The sequence below is a fragment of the Phyllostomus discolor genome, chromosome X (genome assembly GCF_004126475.2).
Source record: "Phyllostomus discolor isolate MPI-MPIP mPhyDis1 chromosome X, mPhyDis1.pri.v3, whole genome shotgun sequence".
NCBI lineage: Eukaryota > Metazoa > Chordata > Mammalia > Chiroptera > Phyllostomidae > Phyllostomus > Phyllostomus discolor.
Window position 1 is genome coordinate 83,440,381 of NC_050198.1, and position 27,245 is coordinate 83,467,625.

General features: G+C 39.5%; 1 protein-coding gene across 1 annotated transcript in view; it reads right to left on the bottom strand.

The window, feature by feature from the left end:
- GPC3 (glypican 3) overlaps positions 1-27,245 on the bottom strand; it is a 447,256-nt gene that overhangs the window by 36,505 nt on the left and 383,506 nt on the right. The window contains exon 7 of the mRNA XM_028522481.2: positions 15,073-15,232. Within this exon, the coding sequence (XP_028378282.1) occupies positions 15,073-15,232 (160 nt within the window). The remainder of the gene's footprint in view (positions 1-15,072; positions 15,233-27,245) is intronic.

The following is a 27,245-nucleotide window of genomic DNA, read 5'->3' on the forward strand; positions in this document are numbered from 1 at the left end:
TGGTTGCCTGGTGTCCTGGTTGACTTTATCCATGTTCATCCAAAAGACTCAGTGATGTGTTTTCAACCTTTCTTGTCCTATGTTCTCCCTCAGTGCCCTTGATTTTAGTGCTTCAACATTTTAAACCTTTCTGTGCAGTTTCTTCATGTGCGAACCAGAAATAATAATGGTGCCCACCCCACAGGTTGTTGAGAGGATAAAATGAATCGCTTCATGTAAAATGTTTAAAACAGTGACTGACACATAGTAAGCGGTCAAAAACATGAGCTATTCTCATCCTGCCAAACCTATCATTACTCCCTTTATGCTCTCCCTCTGAATGTCACTGGCATTTGCCCATTTGTCCAAGGTGACTTTGACTATTTTTTTCTCATCCTGCAGCTTCTAAATAAAAAGTTCTGTTGATTCTTCTTAAAGATTTTTTCATGTAGATTGCCAAATATAATTTTGACCATGCCATCATTGTGCCGTAAGTTTCATTCTCTCACACTCCCTATCTCCATACACACACATCAAACCTTACACCAGCAAACCAGAGTGCAGCCTCCAGTCTTTTGGTGGTGGTCCCTGCAGTGCTATGTTGAGAAGGATTCTGAGGTCAAATCTGGGTTTAGAGGGACGAGGTGCTGTGATTGATTATCAATGTCTTCCATACGGGGAGTGGGGGTTTGGGAGGCTAATGATCCATATGTTGTGAATTTATAGACCCCGCTACATAATCAAGGCCAAGATCCTACACCAGGCATAGAAGGCTTACATGATCTGACCCTAACTAATTTTCCAGTCTCACCTCTTACCTCTTTTTGCTCTAGCCACACCAAACTGAATATTGTTCCCAGAACCACCAAGCCCCTTCTCACATTGTTTAATACTCAGCTCAGTTTCTGACCACCTCAGTCTGGCTTTGAAGCTTTTCCTTTGTGTTTCCATAGCTTCTTGTGTATATTGCAATCAGTGCTTCAACCACATTATATTATAATCACCTAATTAGGTATTTGTGCCACCCATGCCCTGCACCACTCTCAACTAGCCCGGACCTTCCATGGGCAGGCATTGTGTTAATTCATTTTTCTATGGTCAGGGCCAAGCAAAAAACACTTACTGAACACCAATTATATTTCAGGCACTGGGAATTACCTGACATCAAGGTGAAAAATGCTAGAATATGTATTATCAAAGCACTTCACCTTGGGTAAGGATTCACTGAGGGGAAAGGTACATGTCAGCTGAGTTTTAAGGTTGGAGAAGGGGAAGCAATTATGGCGTAAGGGAGCAGCATGTGCACAGTATTAACAGCTTCCATTTATTGAACCCACCAAGGTGTAGGCTCTGAGCTAAGTGCTTTATGTGTAGTATATATATACAAATTTATAAAGGCCCAGAAAGACCTTAAAGAGCAGAACAGCAAGTTTGGGAACAGTGAGCAATTCAAAGTAGTTGGAGCATAGAATGGGGTAGAGGTTAGTGGGAGACAAGATTGGAGAACACACCACGCCCACTGTCCTTCTCATTCCTTAAACTGAATGAACTTTGATTCTAAATCCCTCTGAGGTATTTTTAAGTACCTCTGAGGTACTAAAAATAATGTTTTCAGGCTAAAGTGTGGCTTGTGTGTTCAGGTTTAGAAATCCCTAGAACTAAAATGTACATGATTTTCACAGACACAGCCCAAATCATTACCAGTGTCAAAAATCCATTTTTCTTTCTCCAAATATTATATCCTATTAAGTGGTGTGTGGGAAGAAAGAAAGCTAGAACAAAAAAAACTGAAATGGAGAAAGCAATGTATGGCTCTATGCTCCAAGAAGCTTGAGTCAGAAAGATAGTGCAAAAATGTGCTATGTCAGGGTGTTGACTTAAGATAATAAAGAAGTGTGCCCTGGCTGGGTAGCTCAATTGGTTGGAGTGTTGTCTTGATATTCCAAGGTTGTGGGTTTGATCCATGGTCAGGGCAAATACAAGAATCAACAGATGAGCGCATAAATAAGTGGAACAACAAATTGATGTCTTTCTCTTCTCTAAAGTCAATAAATAAAGTAAAATATAATAAAGAACTTACGAACCCACAAATACAGAATCCCTGGGTGCCTCTTCAGTATTTATTAATTTAGTCTTCCAGTGCTGTGTGTCACAGACAGGTTCAGAAATTTGCAGAAGCTGAGTGCAGACATTCTTACTGTATTGCTGTCTATTGTTAAGAAAGTCTCTGATTCCCTTATCCAACCACATTAGGGGAGAATCTCCTTCCTTAGTCTAGCAATTGGTGTGGCACATGAGTATGAGTAATATGTTGCCTTCCTGCACAAACAAGAAAGAAATGTTGAATAGGAGACTGGGGGTGTGTTCCAAATTTAGCTTTCCTTCCAATGTCTGCCCACATGGTTGATGGTTAAAAAAGTGATTACCAAGCCAATGAAATGTAACCTGATATTAGCAGTTCCACTCTAACTATGTGAAGCCAAGGCTAATGCCAGTGCACAGCATTCATTTGTCTTAATGCTATCTGACATAGGGAGACTAAACTCTCAAACTGTTGTCTTATGAGCTAGCCCACAGGACTGCCATCTAGGTTTGGGATGGGGCTGATAGAGATTTCCATTAGTTAGCAGAGAGATTTTAGTGGGAGCTCATCAACCTTAACAGTGAATGAGGGGCTTTGAAGAAAAAAAAAGTTTATGGATCTGGTTAACAGTTTCACAGTTAAGGAAGTTTCCAAGTCTAGGATTCCAATTCCTAGATTTCAGAGTAACTGAAAATGAAGGGATCTTTCATTTGCCAGAATAAGTTTAGAAAAGAAGAATTTTAACTTGTGGTGGAAAGAGCTATTGATTTAAGCCTAGAACATTTAAGGATGAAGGAAGAAAAGTAAATGTTCCAAAGTACCCCCCCACCCCATAGTACACTGGTAAATGTTTAACAACTGGCTTTCAAAAAATGTATGTTGGTTTATTTTAAATTTTGCTGAAATAAAGGATATAGACCACACAATTTACAAGCAACAAAAACTATACAATACCCTTTATGGTAAATTCCATAGGCCAAAAGATTCTCACAGAATGCATTCATGATTTTGCCAGACTTGCATCTGTAGCCAAAACCAGGGTTGCAATTGTTAAGAAACTGCAGTTCTCGCAAGAACACTGGTTCATATATTGGTTTACATTAAGGAGCAAAACAAAAAAAGATGCATGTTGTAACTTCATTCCTTCATCAATGATGGGAGTGACATCTCTACTAAATCAAATAATAGTTTCTGAATACTGGGAACTGAATGTTTTGTGCCATTCACAGTGTAACAGCTATGTAGACAACATGATTTAAAATTTCATCTACACTATTGACATTTTTTTAAATTGACAAAACAATAAATAATGCCCTGATTTGTGGTTTTGGCCAATTTCTGTGGTGTAAATATTTCCATCGTGGTCAATTTCAAGCTACCAGTATGACAGCAGTATACATACACAGAGTTGGGAAGCCTTATCTAAACAACAGTAAATATAATAAAAATAATTAGGATGTAATGAGTTTTGAATGTTCTCTGTTTTTAATACAACGTTTTAATTGTAAATGTATGGAATTCAACTTCTAAAAATGGCTATGTTCAACAACTGGCTCATGAAAGTTCTGAAATTTAATAATTGGCTCTTACCAGCCATTGTAAGCTGGCACCAGCCACTGTTGTCCTCACTCTCATTTAGATTGCTTCTTTTGAGTCTATCCCATTGGGACTAAGGGTAAGGAGGGAAGCAGGCAGAGACACAGAGAGTAGGCTACTCTTCTCTACTCAAAGTGGGGTATGTTGTTTGATTCATTACCAGTCTGCAAGAAGAGGAGTACAGAAAGTGCAAAAAAGTGCTTAGAAACTTTTATAACAATTTAACAGAGAGATTTTTAGGTGTGTTGAGCCTCATAATTAAAAACTATGGCTTACATGTAGGCTTTTTTAAATTTCAATTTTTATAGTAATTAATTTTTATCGTATTGTGCAAAAGCATTGGTCCATGATGGATTTGGAAGGAAAAAAGCCCCTCCCTCAAGGCCCTTCAGCACAGATAACTTGAAATACATTGGTCTATTTGGTGAGGCCAGGGTCAGAAGGGAGAGAGTGGTGCAGCAGATAAGTGTGGACTGGACAACCTTGATATTGAGCATTCAGCATTAGGGCTAACCATTTGTAGCTGGAGGAGGGGCTGTATCTCAGTTGGCTTTTCTAACATGGTGGCAGGAAGGCCACAAGCCTGGAAATAATCTGGCAGAAATAAGAAATGGACTCTCATGATAGTAAAACAAATCTGGAAGCTGTGGGTGACAGACAGGATGTTGAAAAGAATTGTCCTTGGAAAAGTCTCTGCCACTCCCAAGGATCCATTTGCTTGGGAAAACATATAGTTTAGAAAGTCATAATTGGTGACACGTGCTCAAATTCAACCAGAAAGAGTCTCTTCTCTACTCCTCTTTCCTACCCCCAGCCTGCAAAATTGCCTCATTGGCTTGCTCCACCATCTTAGTTCTCTTTGCTCTACTTACATGTTTGTATCCTACAATAAAACCACAGCATCTCAGAGTTATACGGGACCATGAACGTCAGGAGGCCATGATGTAGGTATCTCTCCACTCTCTGACAGTCCACTCTACATTCACCTGACCAATCTTCCTGAATACATGCTTCTTTAATCTCTAGTCCAATACCTTCAGAGGTAGGGAGCTGATTGTTTCCTAGAGTAATCCATTCCACTGAGGAATAGCTAGAAAGGTTAGAAATTATATTCTTTTGACAGTCAAAATATACCTCATTGTAAATTCCATGCATAGCTTCCAGATCTACCCTCATCTTCCATATGTAAAACCTCTAAACACTAGAAGACAACATTCATATCTCCCTAATTCTTTTTTTAAAGATTCTATTTATTTATTTTTAGACAGGGGAAGGGAGGGAGAAAGAGAAGAGAAACATCAACGTGTGGTTGCCTCTCGCATGGCCTGCACTGGGTATATGGCCTGCAACCCAGGTATGTGCCCTGACTGGGAAGAGAACTGGTGATCCTTTGGTTCGCAAGCCAGTGCTCAATCCACTGAGCCACACGAGCCAGGGCCCTAATTCTTCTTTTGCATAGACCGAACATCGCTACTTCTTTTCACTGCCCTTCCACTGACACAGTTTGCATATTCTTCACCATCCTGCTTATTCTCCTCAAGATGCACTGTGGGCTACAGACACAATGTTTAACACAGTATGTCCTCCACCCTCACAGAAGCCCCTACTCTTGTGTCAACTGAACAGGGACCTCATATCTTTTTGCTCGCAATTTCCCCTCCTAACAGCTGAAGGATACTTTGAAGAGGCTAATCAAAGAAACAGTGAGGGTAAAACCTACCAAACAGGATGTAAAGCCAGCAAATGCTGAAAAGTAAACACTGCACATGAACGCCTGAAATATTTACTGAACATCTACTAAGTGATAATTATGGATAAAGCAGGGGAGTGAAGCAGAGGTTGGTGACTGAGAGCTGATGAGTGCATAGATATAAAATGACAAAGGCTTCCTTTCTACCCTCTAACTCGTTCTTGTTAGTCAAGGAAATCGCTTTACTGTGAAACCCATCTGAAGGTGCTAATGAGATTGCCCCCTGCTCTGACATAGACTGTTTTCAGCCAGCAGAATTTGTAGAGCAGCTTCCACTCCATTTTTATTTATTTGGTAATTATATTACTGCTTAAGTCCATTAATAAGCTACAAATTAAGAGATTCTGTTTGCATTGGCACTCCCATTCTCATTTTAAAGGTTTATTTACTGTTAGTATTATAAAAAAAACAAGGTCAAAAGGCAGTTCTTAAAAAAAGTAGGTATATCTGGAAATGTTAAGAACCGTAAGTACCATGGACCATTTTGCCAAATCATTAAACATCTCTTAGACAAGTGTGTATGCAGGCAGGCTCTATAACAAGGTTTGCTTTCAAACAGACTAACCAAACACAAACTTGCCAGTAACTTCATTCCTACCAAGGCAAGTTGGAAGTTTCCTTGGACCTGACACAGACAAATGTGTTGCGGCAGGTGGGGGGGAGATGATGGTTGTCTTCTGTTTGTTTTGCCACATTAACAAAAGTTAAAGGACAGTGTAGTCTGAGTTGGAAAGAGAGACTTGATAACACATGTGATGTGTTCTTGTGTGTGTGCATGTGTCTGTGCAGTTTCAGGGGTCTTGGGGAAAAAATCAGTGATGGCAAGGTATCTGATGGCTGGGAATCCTTCCTCCTCTTATAGCAGGTCCTCGGCCTGGTTTCATAACTGCTCTCTAATCATGGCCACTAGCACTGTCCACACTAGTCACTTTCAGCTTTGGTCTTTCTCTGCAGGCCCATGATTCCTTGTTAAACTGGGCTCTTGTGATTTTAACCCCTCAAGAAACCACTGATCATCAAGGAAACACAGGGCCACTGCACAGGTTTAATTAGAAATCACATCTTTCTCTCTTTCTGATATGATATCTCTTCTTGTAGGGAAGTACTTCCCATTTGATGGCATGTGAATTTACTCTCCCAGACCCCTTGGGGATGTTATACTTCAGGGACTGTTTCACTTCTATTTGGCGGCTCAGCAAGAGGCTTTGGGATTGCCACTTCCTGCTGCCTCCTCTACTTTTCCACCAGCTGTGTATTGAATGAGTCCCTTCCATTTGTTTTTAAAAAAATATTTTATTTATTTATTCGTAGAGAGAGGGGAAGGGAGGGAGAAAGAGAGGGAGAAAAACATCAATGTGTGGTTGCTCTCACATGCCCCCACCTGGGGACCTGGCCCACAACCCAGGCATGAGCCGTGACTGGAAATCGAACGACTGACCTTTCACTTTGTGGGATAATGCCCAATCCACTGAGCCATGCTGGGCAGGGCTGACTTGGCTGTATCCATAGTAGACTAGCACAATTTAGTTGAAGCTTTCACTAAATTGGCCAACATGGCTTCATCCAGAGAAAATCAATTGTACCATTTAGCCACATTCATACATTCAACAGTTTCCTTTTAATTTGAAAACTGATTAAAAGTTTCATGCAATGGCCATAAATCCCTTACACTATTCTTGACACTCCCCCAATTCTTATTATTATGCATAAGACCCAGCAGCAAGTATAATTATTTATAGCATCACTGTTGATAAAAGTCTCAGAGCCTAATGGCTCGGATGGGAAGCATCACAGGGCAGTAGACCTGGATAAACGAACACTAGAATATATCCTCCCAACTAATAAGAAACAAACTGTCTGAAGCATCTCAAGTTGTACTAACCTTATAAGAACATTTTACCTTTCTTCACTCTCATCTATCACCAGTTTGCCTGTAGCAATTCCCTACTCAACACTACGTCATGGAAAGGCCCTATTCTGAGTCCATTGCTTCAGTGGGCAGGTAATATCACAGTTAAAGTTTGTATCTAAATCCCTCTTTGTGAACCATGGGAGCTGCACAAAGCTCTGGGATGAGACAGGAACGCAGTCTTACCAATCTATTGGCAAGAACCACCTAGTCTGTATCTGAGTGCAAGTGCTATTATACTGAGCTTTGCTTCCTTCGGCTCCCATACAACATTTGATCTCTCAAAGAAAAGATCAAGGCATGAAAGTAGATTGTGGATAGCTAAGAGCAAGAGAGAATGGCAAGAATCAGGGACCCTTTCTTGACCTGCCCAACTCACTGTCTGCCCCTGCCCCCAGTAACACCAAAGAAAACAAAACATAACCAGCTGTGATGCTTTCAAGACATTGGTGAGTACTATTGTTGTGACTGTGGTCATTTGCACAACTCGGCAGACGTATTTGCCATTGTTTAAAAATCTTCTCACTGGGCAAAAACAAGTCAATGAATAACTGGACATGACACCTTGGGGATGGAGAAGAGGGAGTGCAGTATAGTGCAAGTTGTTGGCCAGAACATTGGGGACTTCATTTACAGTTTTAGCTATAGGCTTTGGGAAACTAAAACTAACTTGTAACTCAATGGCACTAAACGATACTAGTAATATGACTCTAAATGGGTGACTGCATTAAGTACTTTTATATCCATGATCACGTGTGTTTCATTCAACAACTTATAAAGTGAGCAGGTCAGAAAACGTTTTATCATTATTTTTGCACATGAAGTATATGACGCTCAGAGGAGCTGATTTGTCCAAGGCCACAAGACTGGGAAGTGGTAGAGACAGAACTGAAACTCAGTTTGTTTGACTCTTTCGATGAAATGCCCTTCCCTCTCTTCATGTCCCAAGCTTCAGCAGCCTAAGGGTAGGAAGGTATCATGTTCACCCATCAGAAGGGATCTACCTTTCAGTGTTGATGACATGGAGTCCTTTACATTGAGGTCATATGTTTGAGGAACTGATAGCTCACAAAAAAGGTTAGAAGGAGTCACTACAACATCTCACCTGAGAATTTCAGGAATGGATTACTTACTGGGAAACAACCAGCAACATAAGTGTCAAATATCTGACTGGTGGGTTTTCGAAAGAGTATAAAGAAGTAGGTTTGGGTTGTTTCAGTTATAGAACACATTTCAGGAAAACTTCCATAATTTATTCTGGGAGTTGTTACCAACAGGGCATTATCAATAGATATATTACTGTACACACATGTATTTTGATCTCTGAGCAGGACTAAAGAACCCTCCCATTAAAACAACTCCAGGACATTTCATCCCCCTACAAACTTTCTTGAGCAGGCAATGTGATTTGTTCTAGAGCATGTTAGTCTTGCAGATGTCACCCATGATAAAAGGCTAAACATAGAGTTCCTTCATTCGTTTTACCCTTTTCATCAAACCAACCCATTAATGAATATATGAATACATGTCACTATCAGCCCACATTTATGAAGGTTTCACTGGAAAATCTGAAGAACAGTTAAGCCATTGATGTGTTCTTCATCTTTCCTGTGCACGTAGGCTTGTAGGGAGTAGAGATATAAGGTTACACTTGTTTGACTAAAAAAAAAAAAAAGAATAAAAATCATTGCCTTAGAAATAATTTCTAGTTGCTTTTTAAAATACTTCATTGAAGGTTTTTAAAAAATTTATTCATTTTTAGAGGGAGAAAGTGTGGGAGAGAGAAAAATATCAAAATGCTATTCCACTTATTTATGTATTCGTTGCTTGATTCATATATGTGCTGTGAGTGGGGATTGAACCTGCAAGCTTGGTGTATCAGGACAATGCACTAACCAACTGAGCTACCTGGCCAGGACCTTCTAATTGCAGTTTTCTTTTGAATCATTGGTTTTTTGCCTTCAGATTCACGGGTCCACAACTATGAAGTCTTAAAATGGCTTCACTGCAGTACTGCTGGGGAGAGGTAACTATTGAGGGAGGGAGCAGAGAGCTGCTTTCCCTCACAACACCTGGACATAACAGAGACGACTAGCAGAAAGGACCTACCTAGGCCTGTATTTCACCATTATCCTCATTCCCAGCCAAAGAACAAGTGGCAAGGTTTCTTTTTGCAGTTCCCAGACTGACATGGAGAGACTGGAAGTTTCTTAAGGGCATACATTTTCACAAGAAGCATTTGTTTAATATCGGCAAGAAAGAACCACTGGGTTTTAATAATGGTTCAAGTCCTAAGCCCAGGATGTGTTTTATGATCTCCCCTCCTCAGTCTACCACCAACTAGCTGAAGCCCCTCTTTTTTCCATGAGACAACAAGGAATGTTCCTATCTTCTACATTCCATTTCCACTTTCCTCTTCCAAAGAAATAGGCTTTTACAGCATCCATGATAACTTTGTCCTGTCTTTGGCCCAGCATGAGCCAAGATTATCTTTTTAAAAAAAATGCCTCACAGTTATAAAGACATTAGGCTTACTAGAATGTTCTGTCTGTGCCCGAAGAATAGTGTAAGCTGGAGCAAGAACAGGTATAAAGAGGACAAGGAGTGAGAGAGTGGTAATGCAGATGTCTCGAAGATAAGTGTTTTATTCTGTGAGTTGATTTGTGAGTGTTATGTTTTAATTGTGTTTCTGACAGGAGGTGTGCATACTTATATGAGTGCATGCAACATGTGTGCATGCATACTCACGTGTGTGTGTGTGTGTTTCTGTGTGGATGAGAGTGGGGACTTGGCGGAGAGGGGGTGGATGCCTAAGATGCTTAGTCATCATGCCTTGGCCAGGGAAACCTGGCTAGAACTTGCAAAGCTTCTCAGGGAACAGCCCCAGCCAAAGTGTTAGGAGTAGCCAGTTTCCCAAACAGCTCACTCACAATAACAGTTTCCACAAGGCCAATAACTAGGAACAATGCTGATGGTAGCCTGGCAGCAAGGCTTTCAGCTTATTGCAGTAAGTCCATCATGGATGATCTGTCTTTGGAAGGGAGTCTTAAAATGGGTATTTGGGGCCAAAAAATCTCTCATGGGCTAAATTCAATAATTCCAGAAAATATGCACCAAGAGGTTCAAGAAAGCCAAAGAGCTTCCAGAGATGTTGGAATAATAATAATAGTCTTCTGGTTGTTATAAATATTGGTAGAGCTTAACAGGCTACAAAGCCCTTTCATACTCATTATCACATTTGGTTTTCAGAGTAACTGAGATAGGCAAGAGTGATTCTCCCATTTTACAGATGGCAAAACAAAGGCTCAGGGCCATTGCATAATGTGCTCGAGGTCCCACTGTTAGCAAATGTGCTAGGACTGGAACCCAAATGTCCTCATCTATTATATGGATAACTGGACTTTGGACCTATTTTATGCTTCCTAGAAGAGTTAGCTCACTGTGGGGTGATTTAATGGATTCTTAGATGTTTGAAGAATTAAGCCTAAATGTCACAAGTCCTCAGTTAGAAGATGGTAAGGGTTGCAAATAGATAATCTAATCATCTTCTTTACATGACCTTCTGATTCAGTAGGTCTGGGATGGCACCTGAGATTTTACACTTTTAACAAATTCCCAGATGATACACATGCTACTGGTCCATGGACTCCAGTTGGAGCAACAAGGGGTCAGGGAGTAACGCTGAATGTTGGCTACCTACTTTTAATTGCCACTCATGGGTCTTCAACAAGCAAAAAAAGAGGCAATTCTAGTCTACATGTTTTTTCAACTCTTTTTAAAAAGTTATTTATTTATAGACAGAGGGGACAGGAGGGAGAAAGAGAGGGAGAGAAACATCAATGTGTAGTTGCCTCTCAGGTGCCCCCTACTGGGGACCTGGCTCAAAACCCAGGCATGTGCCCTGACTGGGAATCAAACCAGCAACCGTTTGGCTCACAGGCCTGCACTCAACCCATTGAGCCACATCAGCCAGGGCTAATCTACATCTTCAGATTCTTGGAGCTTCCAATGTTCAGTAGCAGCAGCAGCAGCAACAGCAGCAGATCAGTAGCTTTAATAGTGGACGCCATGTTTCGAGTGCTTGCTAGGTGCCAGGTATGTGCCAAGTGCTTTGCATGGATTATTTTATTTAATCACAACTCTGTAAAATGGGCTGAGGGAGATGAAATAACCCACCAAAAGGGAAACACATTAGACTTGATACTAAGAAGTGCAAGGATCAGGTTAAGCTGTATGGGTAAGACACCATATCATAGTCATCTCACCAACAATGAAATTTAACACTCAGAAAGAAGGAGAAGGGGCAGACCCTAAGAATTCTGTGTTAAATTTAGGAATAAGAATTATAGAAAAAGAGAGCACTTTGGAAGCTTTGGGATGAAGAGTTTTAAAAGTGAATATAGCCCAGAAAGTGTGGAAACTGCTCAGACCTTACTAGTATCCTGCTGTAGAAGCGCGCTGAAGGCCATGTGTAGGCAGCCCATGGTAAGAAGTCTAGCTTGCTTGATTGGAAAAGTCAAAGGAGATAGAGTAGGGAAAATGAGATCTTTTTGAAAGTGGAAATAACTCAGGGGAAAAAAGCTGGGAACCTGCAAGTTCAAAAGAAAACTCAAATGATGTCCCTAAAAGACTCCAATAAGTACCTTGCCAGGGACTAGAGCCAAATAAATGAACACAATCACAGGTTGCTGGCACTTTCAGAGCCTGCAAAAATTGTTTGGCCATTCTCTATTTTACAAATGGAGAAACTGACTTTTAACAAGAGGAAGGGGCTTGACCTAAGACACATGAGAGTTGGAAGCAAAGCCAGGTACAGAAACTAAGTGTCCTGCACTCCCTCTGGTGCATCAAAAGAAGGGAAAAACTGGGCCAGGGAAGAGCCAGTAGGACCATTTGCTGGATATGGTGCAAAAAGTCTGTTCAGGGACAAAAGGGACAGAAGAGAGTCAGAACGTACTTTGAGCTTTTTTTTTTTTTTTCATTCCCAAATTGTCCTTGGGAGGAAAGAATTGGGAAGTTCTAAATGGGATGATGGTAAATGAACTCAGTGTTCCAAGTCTGGTTGACTAAATAGATGTTGATGAATTGCCAGGACCAGATGGCATCTACCCAGATTTTGAGTAAAATTATATAATAGCTAAGCAAATTGTATAGCCTGTAGTTCCAACTAGCTAGTGTGTCATGAGCCAGCCAGATTGTCAATGAGTCTTCCTCTCCATGAGAAACATTTTAAAGGGCACCCAAGGAATTCAGGCTGGTAAGATCACTGAACATGTCAGGCAAGTGTAACCTATTGGGAGTAAGGCATCTTTTTTTCCCCTGTGAATTCAATTAACTACCACTTGTGTAGTGTTTTACAGTTTAGAGAGCACTTAGGTTTAATTATGCCTAACTAATTAACTATAATTCTTTGAGAGAACAAATGTGCATGTGGACAAAGGGAAACAAGTGGATGAAATCTATTTTGATTTCGAAAAGGTCTTAGACAAGGTCCTGCACCAAAGACTGTTTAAAAAGTTAAGTCACCATGGAGCCCTGGTTGGCGTAGCTCAGTGGATTGAGCACGGGCTGTGAACCAAAGCATCGCAGGTTAGATTCCCAGTCAGGGCACATGCCTGGGTTGTAGGCCACGGCCCCCAGCAACCACACATTGATGTTTCTCTCTCTCTCTCTGTCTCTCTCTCTCTCTGTCTCTCTCTGTCTCTGTCTGTCTCTCTCTCTCTCTCTCTTTCTCCCTCCGTTCCCTGTCTAAAAATAAATAAATAAAATCTTTAAGAAAAGTTAAGTCACCATGGAATTGTGGAGTAGTGCTTTGAAATGGATAGGGGAGTGGCTTATAGGTGGGAAAGCGAGAGGAGGGATAAGCAGGAACTTTTTTTTGAGGATTATGAACAATGGTGTGCCTTAGGGGTCAGTGCTGGGACCGGTTTTGGCAAATCGCCTGAACAACCTTCACATGACCAAAATGTTTTCTGGGTAGCAAAATGCGAAGTGGATTTCAATATTTTATGATTGTACTGATGAACAGAGCAAGAAGCATCAGAGTCGAGTTGTTCAAAGAGCGGCCTCTGAAATCTCACTGCCTGGCTCTAAATCCTGACTCTGCCCTTAAAGACTGCATGGTCTTCAGCAAGTTACTCTACCTCTCCTAGTATAAATTTTCTGTTCTGTAGAGTGTAAATGATAATAACCTGTAGTTCATGGAGGTGTTGTGTAAGTGATATGAGGCAATGCACATAAAGCAGCTACAGACGTGGAATGGTAGCTCAGGAGAATGGGTAAGACTGAAGGTTAGTGAATGCATGAGTTGTTCCCATACTCGTGTAATAGCTGAAGAATGTTCATTGCAGTATTACCCACAATAGCCAACAGGTGAAAGCAACTTCAAAGTTCATCAGTGGATAAATGGATGAAAACAATCATGGTACATACATACAGTGAAGTATTATTCAGCCTTAAAAAAGAAGGAAAGAAGGAAATCCTATAATATACTGACTACATCATAGGTAAACCGTGAGGACATGCTCAGTGAAATAAGCCAGTCACAGAAGGGCAAATACTACATGAGTCCATTTTTCTGAGGGACCCAAAATAGCCAAATTTACAGAAGCAGGAGATAAAACTGTGGTGCCAAGGTTGAGGGAGGGGAAAAAAGGGGAGTTACTATTCAATAGTCATCGAGTTTCAGCCATATGAAATGAAAAAGTTCTAGAGATCTGTTTTATAATTTGCATATAACTAACAATACTGTACTGCACACTTCAAAGTTTCTTAAGAGGAAAGATCCTACATTAGATTTTTTTGGGGGGGTCAAAGTGAAAACAGAAAAAGCAATCATAAAAAAAAAATTGCAAGAGCCAAAACAAATGAGATCTGTGTTTCTGTGGAGAAGAGAGAAAAGACAGAAGCTTAAGAAGAAACCCCTGGTAATACCCAGTTTCAGGGAAGGATTAGGAAGAACTAGTGAAGGACAGAGGCCGAAGGAAGAAGATGAGCATGTAGGGCCTTAGAGGTCATGGGCAGCAGAATTTCAAGAAGCCTGTGCACTGAAGAGGGAAGAGCAAGGTATTGGCTCTCAAGAGTCAAGTTAGATTTCTAGTTATTCCATTTAGATAAATCTCATTTCTTCACAGTTTTCTTATTTGCAAAATGGAAACAAGAACACCTATCCATAAGAGATACTTTGTAAACTGAAAAAATGAATACAAATGTGAGGGCTGGTTTTTTGTTGTTGATGCTGTTGCTGTTGTTTTGCCTTCCTGACCTAAGCAGCTTGATTTTATTTTTTCTCTACTGCTGTTTTTATGTAACTCTGCAGTTATGTGTCATAGCCTGTCAATGTGAGAATACTTGTAAGGAAACAAAACAAATATGTTCTAAGAAGAGAGGGTCAGCGGATATATCTTCCTTAAAAAGGAACCCCATCATCGGTTTTCAGTAAATTCCCAAGATTGCATTGTTTTATAATTGAAAAGAACCAAGGAAATGTTCAATGGGAAAAAGCCAACCTATTATGTCAGTTCATTTTAGACAATGAAAATCATGAAGTTAACCTTTTAATCTACCTAGTTCCAGAGATTTTAAGAAAAGGTTACCTGAAAACTTCATTTTCTAGAGCATAGTCTTTCCTTAAAGAGTTGATGGCATTGTGTGTTGCAGGGATTTTATGGGAGTTAAAGAGAGCGGAGTCAATTGGTTTTTAATTCCCAAGCATCAACATGTTAGCTCAGATTTGAGCTGGCACTAATCAGTTACCTGCAAGGAAGCGGAGCTGATTCTTCACTTTCATCATTCCATCACCAGAGCCTCCGATGCACTCATCTTCATCATCACCGCAGTCTCCACTTTCAAGCCCTTCTTCATCAAGGTTTTTTTCCAGAACTCTACCTTTGGGCACAGACATGGTTCTCAGGAGCTAAAAAAGAAAACAGACAGAAATGTAGCAGCTCTTCCTATTTCCTGGGTAGGTCTAAAACAGTGTGAAATTAACAGGAGGCAATAAAATGCTGAATGAGTTACACAGAAGCTTGAAAAATCATTTTCAAATTTAAATAGATGTAGACTGCTTATACACTTTGGAGTGTAATACCCCTGGACCTTTCTAAGGCATTTCATATGATTCTCTATTCCTCTACTTACACCAGAGTGTATATTGCATAAGACCTTTCCATGCCACAGTGTGTAAGCTCCTGAAAGCCTCCAGGGTAGGAGAACTCACTGATGAGGAATGTAACACATCATAGGCAAAGCATATTAATAGGCTGAGAGTACACTGAAACCAGCAAAGAGCCCTATGGAAGCCCCCTCTAATATAGTTACATTTCCTAAATTAAAACAATAAATACTTCTACCAAAATGAAGAGAATAGCAGTGAATTTTATATATACTTTAAATAAATACTTACAATTAATTGCCTCGTACCATGCCTTCGTCACTAGAAAAAACTTTTAAAATAACTCCCTCTCCCACAGTTTTAATAAGATACTTCAAAATTCACTTTGCTTGTTTGGGAGATAATGTGCCTATTTAGAGGCATGTTTGTTTTGCTCCTCAGTGTCTGGCTTTTCAGTCCCATTGTCAAGGCCTTTCTTATGTTATGGTGACTCCCACCTCCTGAAAGTCTTTCCACTGACACAGAAGCCCAGTTCAAAGCATGAGTGGTATCTGAGGGCAGTTCCATTTTATTTTTCTGCACCATCTTTCTCTAAAGTTGTATTCCAATATCCTCTATTTCTGTTCTGGCTTCTGCCCCGCCAGCCCTTTTTAGTCCTAAATTTCAGTTCCACCTCTTATTTTTAAATAACAGTCAACAAAAGATGCTGGATATACTTAACCTGCTTTTTTGTGATTGTGAACGAGGTATCCAGAAAAAAAATGCTGCATACACAGTGTGTCTTGGTTTCTGTGGTTTCTATTGTCTGAGTTTATTGTCACTGCAAAATATACCTTTATGCTCTCTACTTACGCTTTAGCTGCTGTGCCAATAATCACTCGGAGCAAGCTACATATCATAGAGAAATTTGAGTCTTATTTTTTAAGCAAAGAAAGAAAAGTCCGAATAGTTCTTTCCTGCCCGACAATCTCTAATGGTGTTGGAGAAGCCAACCCACCTACCATCTGCCACTCCATCACCATCTCTACCCTGCTGCTCTCATGTATCCTTTCCCTAACCATCCCTCATCCTCTACCATTCATCCTACAAATCTAAGTGCATACTATAGACACATAGGCTAGGATAAGCTAGACCAGAGGTTCTCAAAATTTTGGTGTCAGGACCCCTTTATACTCTTAAAATTTTTATTTATTTATTTTTAGTGGTGGGAAGGGAGGGACAAAGAGAGGGAAACATCAATGTGTGGTTGCCTCTCATGCTCCCCCTACTGGGGACCTGGCCTTCCACCCAGTCAGGCATCTGCCCTGACTAAGAGTCGATATAGATATAACTTGTATAGGTATAATAAATACAAATTATATCTATCAGCATTTATCACCTTAGAAATTATAACTGAAATTTCAAAAACTATTTAAAAGTTAATTTAAACATAACAATAATAAAACCATGATGTGTTAGCACTAGTAATGTTTTTAATAAAAATATAAATGTTTTTTCCTTGACATAAGACAGTCAGAAGGAAAGGTGTCATTCTTTTACATTTTTGCAAATCTCTGTACTGTCTAGCTTGGTATGATATCTGAATTATCACATCTACTTCTCCATTCAATCTATTGCTTTATGTAGTTTTGATTGAAACATTTGAAGAAAATCCAGCCTTTCAAAATATGTCATGGAAAAAGAGAAAAATATTTTAGTACCCTTTTCAGGTAATTGTGGATATTTTTCACTGATACTATAGAAAAACTCAAGTGGAAAAGGTTAGTTGCAATGTAGAATGTGAAACCATATAAATAAACTTCTCATGTTCTGTTATATTAAAATTCATTGGTATGTTTGGAACTTTGAATGGACCTTTTGCCCATTTTACATCATTACACATGGGTCATCTGGAAAAACTCGGTCCACTGAGCTATGCAAGTTTCACAAATGTCAGCAGCTTTCATTATATGATATTGAAAAATCATATTTATTAAAATCATCCATAACCTCATTAGGAAAGTCCTTAAGTATTGGGAAACCTTGAAGCTCTGGTAGGAGATACAGATTTTCCAAAATTTTAATTTTTTTCTTGAAAGTTTGAATTGTATCATGGGCAACAAATATTGTCAGTTGTTCCTTTAACTGACAGGCTCTCCTTGTTTCTTTAGAAGAAAATGGCTAGCAAACACTCAAGTCTGTATAACTATAGTTTGTCAGTCACTATCTCAAATGAAAATGATGTTTCATGGAAAAAGAGGCTAGTTTAGCCCGCAGGTTAAATAATCCCACAAGTACTTTTCTTTTTTTGCCATCAGCACAGGTTACAGTAGAAATACCTTAAATTACTTCACATTTCATAACAGAATATTTTTGGAAACTACACTCAAGGGTTAAAGTTTAATACATTAGTCATTTTTACTATTTCAACAATGACATTCTTAAGTAAAACAGCCTTTTACTTCCCCTGATGTGTATGCTGTTGAAGAATACAATGACGACTAGTACAGCTGGGTGCCACTGCCTTGATTCATACTGTGGTGTTGACAGTTGGACTCACCATTGCTTTTGCACCATCAGTTCAAATATCAAACAAGTGAAAAGGCATATAACATCTTACTATCTTTTTGCAAGTTATTTTGACCTTGTGGATCCCTGGGTTTCATGGATTACCAGGGTCCCTAAACCATACTTTGGGTACTGCTAATCTACACTATAACATCACTTCAGGTGATGAAAACATCATTATCTCCTTCTTTTACCATCATTTCTTGTGAGAAAATGCTTTCAACATAAGCCCTTTAGGTTAATTTTCTAAAATACATCCTTCATATATGTCATGGATTATCTAAATTAGAATTGTTTGTATAAGGGGTTTGTGGTTAGGTATAGATTAGTGAACTTGCTAAATTTTTAGATTTTATTCATTTATTTTGAGAGAGGGGAAGGGAGGGAGAAAGAGAGGGAGAGAAACATCAATGTGTGGTTGCCTCTCAAACACCCAACCCTGGGGTCCTGGCCCACAACCCAGGCATGTGCCCTGACTGGGAATCAAATGGGCGACCCTTTGGTTCACAGGCCAGCGCTCAATCCACTGAGCCACACCACTCAGGGCTGAACTTGCTGTTTCTTAAGCACATTTCACATCTGTGCCATTCATTAATCCCTTCAGCAAACATTAATCCAGCACCTAATAGGAGCTGTTTTCACTCCTGTCTATTAAAAACACTACATTCTTTCAAATCAAGTTCAAATGTCACTTCCTTAATAAAGCCTTCCTGGCTACCACAGATGGTCATTATACTTTTCCCTTTCCCTCTTTCACCACTGCTCCCTTTATCTGTAACTCCTAAATAGCCCTTTATGTATGCAGCCTGGTATTTATTTGTGCACGAGACTACCAGACTGAGCTACCTGGGGGCTGTGTCTTATTTATCTTTGAACCCCATAGCATTTAAAGCAGGATCTTGCACATAGTAGGCACTCAACAAATGTGCAATTGAACTGAAGCAAAATAAAGTGGCCTGGTAGCTTTAATTTTTTAAAAAGCTACTTCCACAAATTCATAAAAAAAAGAGAAAGCCAAAGCACAGATTAATTATACCAGAACTTGTGAATGAATAGCTAAATCCTTTTAGATGACCCTGGCTAAGATCTGCAGCTAATCTTTGAGAGGCCATTTTCCAACCTCATGTATAATGCCCTCAGTATTCTCTGGTAGTGTAGTTTTTTTAAAGTGCAATTAAAAAAACTTTAAAACTCTGCCATCGAGATAACTTCTTTAGTTCTTAAATTACTCCCATTTTTAGAGACAACCTCAGCATTGAAGGATTATAGCATACTTTCAAATCATTTTACACAGACAGCTGCTGATGAGCCTAACCCTCACACATTAACAAAACAAATCCAAACCTGGAAAGCTATTGTTAATGTAAAAGTCTTCTTAAAGAACAGTCTGACGCTCTAGAATGTCGAAAGAAGGGTAATCTGTCAGAGATGAGAAATTGCCATCAGGGACTGTGGATTTAATGCGGCCTGGGATTTGGGACAGAAATCAAATCAGCTAATTACAATTCACAATATTGACTTTTTTGTTCCCTCTCTCACTCTTTACAATGTCTTCCAGACTGAACATTCACTTTATAAAAAGAAAGTTACGAGGGCCTTGCACACAAAATCAGGTAACTTTAGGTGCCTAATGCTTTTGAATAACTGTTTGCCATTTTCAAAGGACATTATCCTATTAGCTTTTTAAAAGCCAAGGCTCAGAATAAGTATTATCAATGTAAAAAACACAGGTCTGATTATTTCACTCCTCTCCCCCCACCAGCCTTCTATAAACCTGATACTTCTGCCATACACGGTTGGGTGTGCCTTAGTGGGCAGGCCTTTTACAGCCCAGCTTTTTCTGCAGCTACTCCTCTCCTCGCAACTCTCTTGGAGCCACAGGAGACTATCACAGTTGCTTACATATGCAATCCACTTTTATTTCATAATTTAATGTTAGTTATATGTGTCAATATAACATAAAAAGGTAAAAGGAAAAATAAATGGGGGAATTGAGTTCTCAAACTGCAATAAACAACATTTGTATTTTCAAAGGTAGGTATGTGTGTATGTTTTTTTTTTTTTTTGCCAATGTTTATACATAGTTGAACTTGGACTTTAGAATCAGACTAACTGAGTTTGGAATTCTGGTTTTTCCACTTAGTAACTTTTTTCCACTTATTAACTTGGCTGTTTAATTTCCCTAAACTTCAATATCCTTCATCTGTAAAATGAGGAAAATAATGCCTGCCTCATAGAATTGTTGTAATGAAGAAATGTGGTAAATGTAAAATATTAAATGTGATAAAACACTTAGTTATTTTGTTTCTATAAAGAAAGACGGACTATCAGGAGCATTCACATAACTTTTTCTATATTTTGGATTATTTCCTTAGTTTCCCTTTAGTAGGATTACTGGGTCAAGCAGTATATACTTTTTATACACCATGGGAGTGAGTCTCCAATTCTGTAACAATCACCTAGGGTGACTGATAAAAACTCAAGGTCCCTGGCCCCACCCACAGAGCTTCTGATTTTGTACATCTGGGCTGAAGCACAGAAATCTGCATTTTTAACTCCATCTGCCCCTCTACCTTATCATGAGCAAACCACAGACCACATTAATAAGAAAGGCCACTGCAGGGTTACTCCACTTTCCAAAAACCATCTTTGGACAAGAGTCAGCTTAGCCCCACATGTGTTAGAATCCTTAACACATGTTCTTCAAACCATGTTTTAAAAAAGTAAATGCAACCTGATGATTTCCTTTTCTCTTAGATATGAACGTCATGACCTTTTGTCTTTGGAGTTAATGAAAACACTCATGTGTAAAGGTGATTGACTTTGTTTGATTAGAAAGGGAAATATTTGAAGTTAGCTTTGGAACAGGTGCTTACAGTTGTACAATAAAAGGAAACAAAAAGTCTGGAATAAATACTTAAGAAAATTACAACCATAATGTAAGAGTAAAAAAAAATACTTTCTAGAATTTAGCAATTTCATGTTCTTAAAACCAAAATAACCAAGATAACAAAAGATCTCTGCGTCATGGGACAATGTGATTTGGCCAAAGCTCTTTTTGTGCTTGGTTGACAGGAGAACAAAGATCAAAGGGCATGCTGGTTGTTCTTAGGGGGATCAAATATGCTGAAATTAGACCAATGAGAGCAGCAGCTCTTGATCTGTCTATATGGTGTAAATAATGTGTCTCTTGGAATTAACGTGATTGTAAAGATATGGACCTTATCAACCACACGCTGGGCTAGGGCTTAACATATGTTTTCTCATATAATCCTGGAATTCTCACCACCAATTTGTGTAACAAGGAAGACTGCCATCCCCATTTCCACGTCAAGGGAAGCTACTGAGGCTCGGAGAGGAGATATGACTCGATCAAGTCACTGAGTAAGTGATGGAGACCTCATTAAAAATAAAATCTTCTGGTGCCAAGTCCAGAGCTTCTCAAGAAAAACATGGTGTCTTAGGTAAAGATATCAACTTAAGGAGCCTTTATTTAATATTTTTGCCTTCTTGACTACCTCGACCTGAGATAATTTCCAGTTCAATCTCAATGTTTCAGATGCTAGCCATAAACCATACCTTGATGGAAAGGCCCTTGGTTACCTATTTTGTGTGAGGCTGGGTGGGCAATAACACTGGATGCCTCCCGCTTCTTTCCCCAGCCTGGCCATCTACTGTGTCTTAAATAATCCAACTGTCTCATCATGAATGGGCTTGTTTTGAAAAGCTTCAGTCACACTGGTTAGAACAGAATGAAAAATTCCATTACTGCTGCTACACAGCTAAGAGTTTTCTTGACTTTAAGCTATTTAGAATTTAAAAAATAAAGAATAAGAATAAGCTCTGGCTGGCGTAGCTCAGTGGAGTGAGCTCGGGCTGCAAACCAAAGTGCCACAGGTTCTATGTTTTCTCTCTCTCTCTCTCTCTCTCTCTCTCTCTCTCTGTCTCTCTCTCTCCCTTCCCTCTCTAAAAAGAAATAAATAAAATCTTTTAAAAATTAAAAAAAATAAAGAATAAGTAACAAAATAGATCCTGAAAATATGAGGCTTGGTATGGTTTTTGAGGAGTTAGCTGGGTTTGTCTGTTTTGGCTACACACATACCTCTGTCTAGGCATTTTTTTAAATATCTGGAATCCAAATTACATTTTCAAGCTATTGAGCTGGGTTTACAAAACTGATTTTGAACTATCTGGATGCTCAGCTTTATACAACCTGCAAGGAATGCTTTGGGGGCCCGGCTTTGCATGTCCACGGCAATGTAAACACATGCCTTACTGTTTATATTTGAGTAGCATAAGCTAATGGGAAACAAATGTGGTGGCTCCAATGCATTGCAGCTCTTTTGGAATGCCATTATTATTTACATGTTGTGCACATCCACAAGGCCTAGGGCACATGACCTCTACTTTGTGTGCACACTTTCTTTCTACAAATGCACCAAACCACTGTCACAACTAATTGGAAACAATGGCAACTCCACACATTTCAGAGGAAGCCAGAACCCAAATGCATAGGGCTAGGATTAATGGCTACATATGCAGGTTTACATTGGAGAGGTGATAAAGTATATATAACAGTTAAGAGTGTGAGCTTTGGAATCTCACCATGATGGAGTTGAATCCCTACTCAGGCTATTACTAACTGTCTTACTTTGGGCAAGTCAGTTAACCTGCCTGAGCTTCAGTTTCCTCATCTGTAAAATGGAGGATAATGCTATTCATTCACTTCACAGGCTTGTTGAAGAATTAGATTAAACAGCACCGTTGACATTTCCCAGTCCCACGTATCCTTATTTCAGAGAACTCTGCACAGTTTGTAATTACATACTCCCTGCTCCTCCTAGCACTAGACAGTGTGTGTCATAGTGTTGGGTACAAAGTCAATGTTCGATAATGTTCATTAAATGGATGAATGAACAAATAAATAGAGTAATGTGTGTAAAGTGCTTAGCACATCGGCTCGGGAAGGTAATAATTTCTCAAACATGTTAACTCTGCTGCTGAAGATGACAATGATCGTGAAGAAGAAGAAAGGGAGGAGGAGGAGGAGGAGAAAGGAAGAGCAGTAGCAGCTACAGTAGCAGACATAAAGAGCTCATTACAAATGCTTCTTAAGGCTAAACAAGTAACATTCCAAGGCCAAACACTGAGGCAGCAGGAAGAAGAGTCTAAGAAACCCTTCTGGATGACCCCACTAAGATAAGGATCTGTGCATTAAGTATACCCACAGAGATGTTTAGGAAAGAAGAGTGAAGGGACTGGCTACACGCTGTGCACCCCTGTAGTATCAGTAAAAAGGGCACCCACACCAAGATATGCTTTCGTCTGAGCATCACTTCCAATGTCCACTTCTTACCCACAACACACGCTTTTTCTACTACTTCCAGCTCCCCAGTTTTTACTTTGTGTTTTTTAATGTAGCACTGAAACTTGTGAAAATAAGTCCTCCAAACTGAATAAATGTTGGGAGAATAAAATAAGCCAGGATATAAAAGAAGCAAACTTGAGATGAAATTAAAATTATTTCAGTGGGGCTCCCTCTCAGTGGTAGAAATGGTTCTCTGCAGTTTACAGAAGCTACCTACTGCCTTAAAGTAAACAATTGATAATATTACCAATTGCTTACAACTGTATAGAATTTTATTCTTTTCTTTTTTAAAAAAATATTTTACTTATTTATTTTTAGAGGGAGAGGAAGGGAGGGAGATCGGGAGAGAAACATCAATGTGTGGTTGCCTATCATGCGCCCCATTACTGGGGACCTGGCCTGCAACTCAGGCATGTGCCCTGACTGGGAATTGAACCTGCGACCCTTTGATTTGCAGCCCACCCTCAATCCACTCAGCTACACCAGCCAGGGCTATTCTAGGAGGAGGCATAGCATAATGGTTAAAAGCTCATATTCTAGCCCTGGCTGGTATAGCTCAGTGGATTGAGCTCAGGCTGTGAACCAAAGGGTCACTGGTTCCATTCCCAGTCAGGGCACATGCCTGGGTTGCAGGCCAGGTCCCCAGTGTGGGCCATGTGAGTTGTAACCACACACTGATGTTTCTCTTCCTCTCTTTCTCCCTCCCTTCCCCTCTCTCTAAAAACAAATAAATATTTTTTTTTAAAAAAGCTCATATTCTGGGGTAAGAAAATTTACGTTCAAATCTAGAGTCTATTACTGGTCTCATGACTATAAATATGATATTCTTTAACCTTTCTGAGTCTTATGTTCCTTACCTATTAAAATGGGTATAATAATACCTGTCCCTGTTTTCCACATTGTATGACTGTGGGGATTAAAGGAGGTAATCCATGTAAAGCATTGAACTTGGTCTGGCAGTAAGTGCTCATACATGTAATATTAATATTATATAGTAAAAACCATATATTTATAAAATCTGAATCTCTGAAGGGGGAAATTTTAAAATTTTGGTGCCAGTTAACATTCAGTTCTGGCCTAGGTAGGGCTCATTCTGTGGAATGCTGTAGGCTTTCAATAAATCTTAGTTATTGTGTCATTACTATCAGCATTTTATTATTTTTATAATTAAAAGGATTTCCATATCACTTCTCTCGTTGATGCACCCAGGACACCTGCAAGGCAATGGTGCAATTTTTATTAGTCTCATTTTATAAATAAGAAAATTGGAGCTGGGAGAGATGGGAGGCAGCCTGCCCATTTTTAGCCTGAGAACTGTTTAAGGGTAACTACCATGTTGTTAGGATTTGGAATGAATGGGGCTGGGGATGAGGGCTTGTGTACACTCCAGTATTAACTTGGAATGGGTATAGCCTTGGGATAAGCACAGCATCTGACACATAATAGGTGCTCATAAATGCTTGGTAACTGAAAGAATGAATGGAACAATGGGTTAACAATAAATAAGCAGTTTATTCACTGACTTGGGATTTCTCCCAATCTCTATTTCTTCAATTCTGGGTGATATGTTACTGCTATTGCTCTGGTGTGGTAATAGCAGATTCCTGCCTGGGATAACTAGCTGTACTGTGGCTAGATAGCCAGACAGATGTTCAGATAGGCTGAGTGACAGACTGCCAGCATTCTTAGGGCTTTCTTAGGGCTACCCTGAGAGGCAGGTGCCATAATCCCATCTAGTTGAGGGAGACTCCTCCTTTGATAAAGTGGCATCAAGTCAAAAAGGAAGGCAGAAAATTGATCTTTTTAAGCAAATGAACCAACTAACTCAAAGGGATGTGGCCAACCAATGCACTGAGTGGCTAAGTGAGGTTCCCAAGACCCCCCTAAAGAGCCTCTTACAACCTCAGAGGAGTAATCTGTTAGATTAGTTGGCCTGAGTGTGTTAATTCTGAGCTCTGTAATGCCCTCCTTTAGGATCTCCAGCCTTACTAGAATAGTACAGTTCCAATTATAAAGCTGGAGTCAAGGCTGGCTTGGCCTCAAGAAGCTGGCCAAGTCCTTCTACCTTGTCAGGTGTGGCAGCAAACTGCAAACACAGCTATGTGCTCTTGCAGGATATCAAGTCCAATTTCCCTCTGAAGGTATCTGATCCTGGCTACCACCATTGCTGAAAATTAGTGACTTTTTGCCCTTGTGTCAGTTCTAAATCATCGGGAAAAGCCACAAGGACAAAACACAACATTTTCTGGGAGAAGAACTTACTTCAAAGACATCTGTGAAACTCCATAGCACTGCACAGTTTCCAAAGGAATCACCTCAGTTTGATGGGGGCCACTGACAAAGGGTAATGGTCCCAGGGTAAAAGTATACCAAGATATTACATATTTCATCACAGAACTCAGGTTACACAGACATGATCTGAGCATTTACTATTGTACTAGTGTGTAAAGCTGATTCATTCCAAATAGACATCTTGTGGTTATACTTTTGGGAAATGAGAATTCTTTCCTCTAAAAATAACCTCTGTGTATGAACCACAGCAGCTATGTCATCAAGCATAGGGCTTGAAGAGTCAGCCTCAGTGACTGGAGGATGAGGGTGCACTATTCTTACGTAAGTCTTCTGGCCATCAAGGATTAGTGAGATGCCTCTAGTTTCCCTGTCAAAGTTTCCTTCCTTTGAATACTAGGTCTAGATCAGAATCTGTAAATAGGTTTTCAGTGAAAACAGTTTTCTTTTTGTGGTTTACTCTTTGAAAAATATGAATTTTAAAATGTTTCAGATAATTAAGACTACATTGTAGTATTCTGAGGTAAAACAAATGACCTGGTGAATCTGGTACAAATAAAATAGCTGGGACTTGATGGAAAACTACATTCTAAATTTCTAGTTGTTATTTCCTTGGAGGTAACAGAACTTCAAATGTTTCCAGTTCTAAGTTTTAGGCTATGGTCCTAAGGGGAAATGGCCTCCCACAGGTAACAGGAAATGAGTTAAAATTATTATAATATTCATATCTAATCACATACTTTCAAAGGTTGAAATAGAAGAAGCAAAAGAATCATGCCCTTGTATTCTCTTTAGCCTCCTCCTTGACAGAAGATTAACTTAAGAAATGCTTGGGTAACTCTTTTAAAAATGAAAAATTGGATGTGTCCTAAAAACAGTACTTTGTTTGGTAAATGCAGCATTAAAGATGCTAGAACAATGAGCTCTTTCTCAATCCACAATGTAAAGGGTTTTTAGCACTTTGGTCACAGAAAACAACTAGAGCATTGGAATTTTATGGGGGGCACTGGCCACCCTAATGACATGCCGCAGCTACCAAATAATTAAGTACTTCTGTATTGTGATGTGGTTTTCCTTTTTGTACCTTGAGTGGTTTGAATGGAGTGGTCCAACAGTGGATGAAGAATATGACATGGAACTACTGGTATTCTCCAATAGCAAAGGAATTCAAGTCCTGCCTTTTGGTAACCATTTTGGACACTGAAGGAAAATCACTGAACACCATAGTTCAACTTGAACTTGGCCTTTAACAATTTGAATATATTCTCTATCTTGTTGGAATTCCATATTCGGCAAAATGGTCATTTAACAAAGTTCACAGTCATTTTGCATATCGTTGTTGATATTGGCAATCATTTTTCCAGTTTCAGTTTAGTCAATTCTAGTTTCAGAAATTCTAGTTGCAGAATTGCCTGCTGGGTTGATTGTACTTGTACACACATTCTGAATATTCTGTTTGTTCATCATACTCATAGATAAAGCTTATGGTAATTTTCATCTTTGAAGAAATCAACTTGTGTGCCCTAACTAAATGCATCAGGGAAGAAGATGATGGGGAAGCAGAGAACTTACTTCCCACCAGATGGTGTCCAATGTGAGAAATGGAGATAT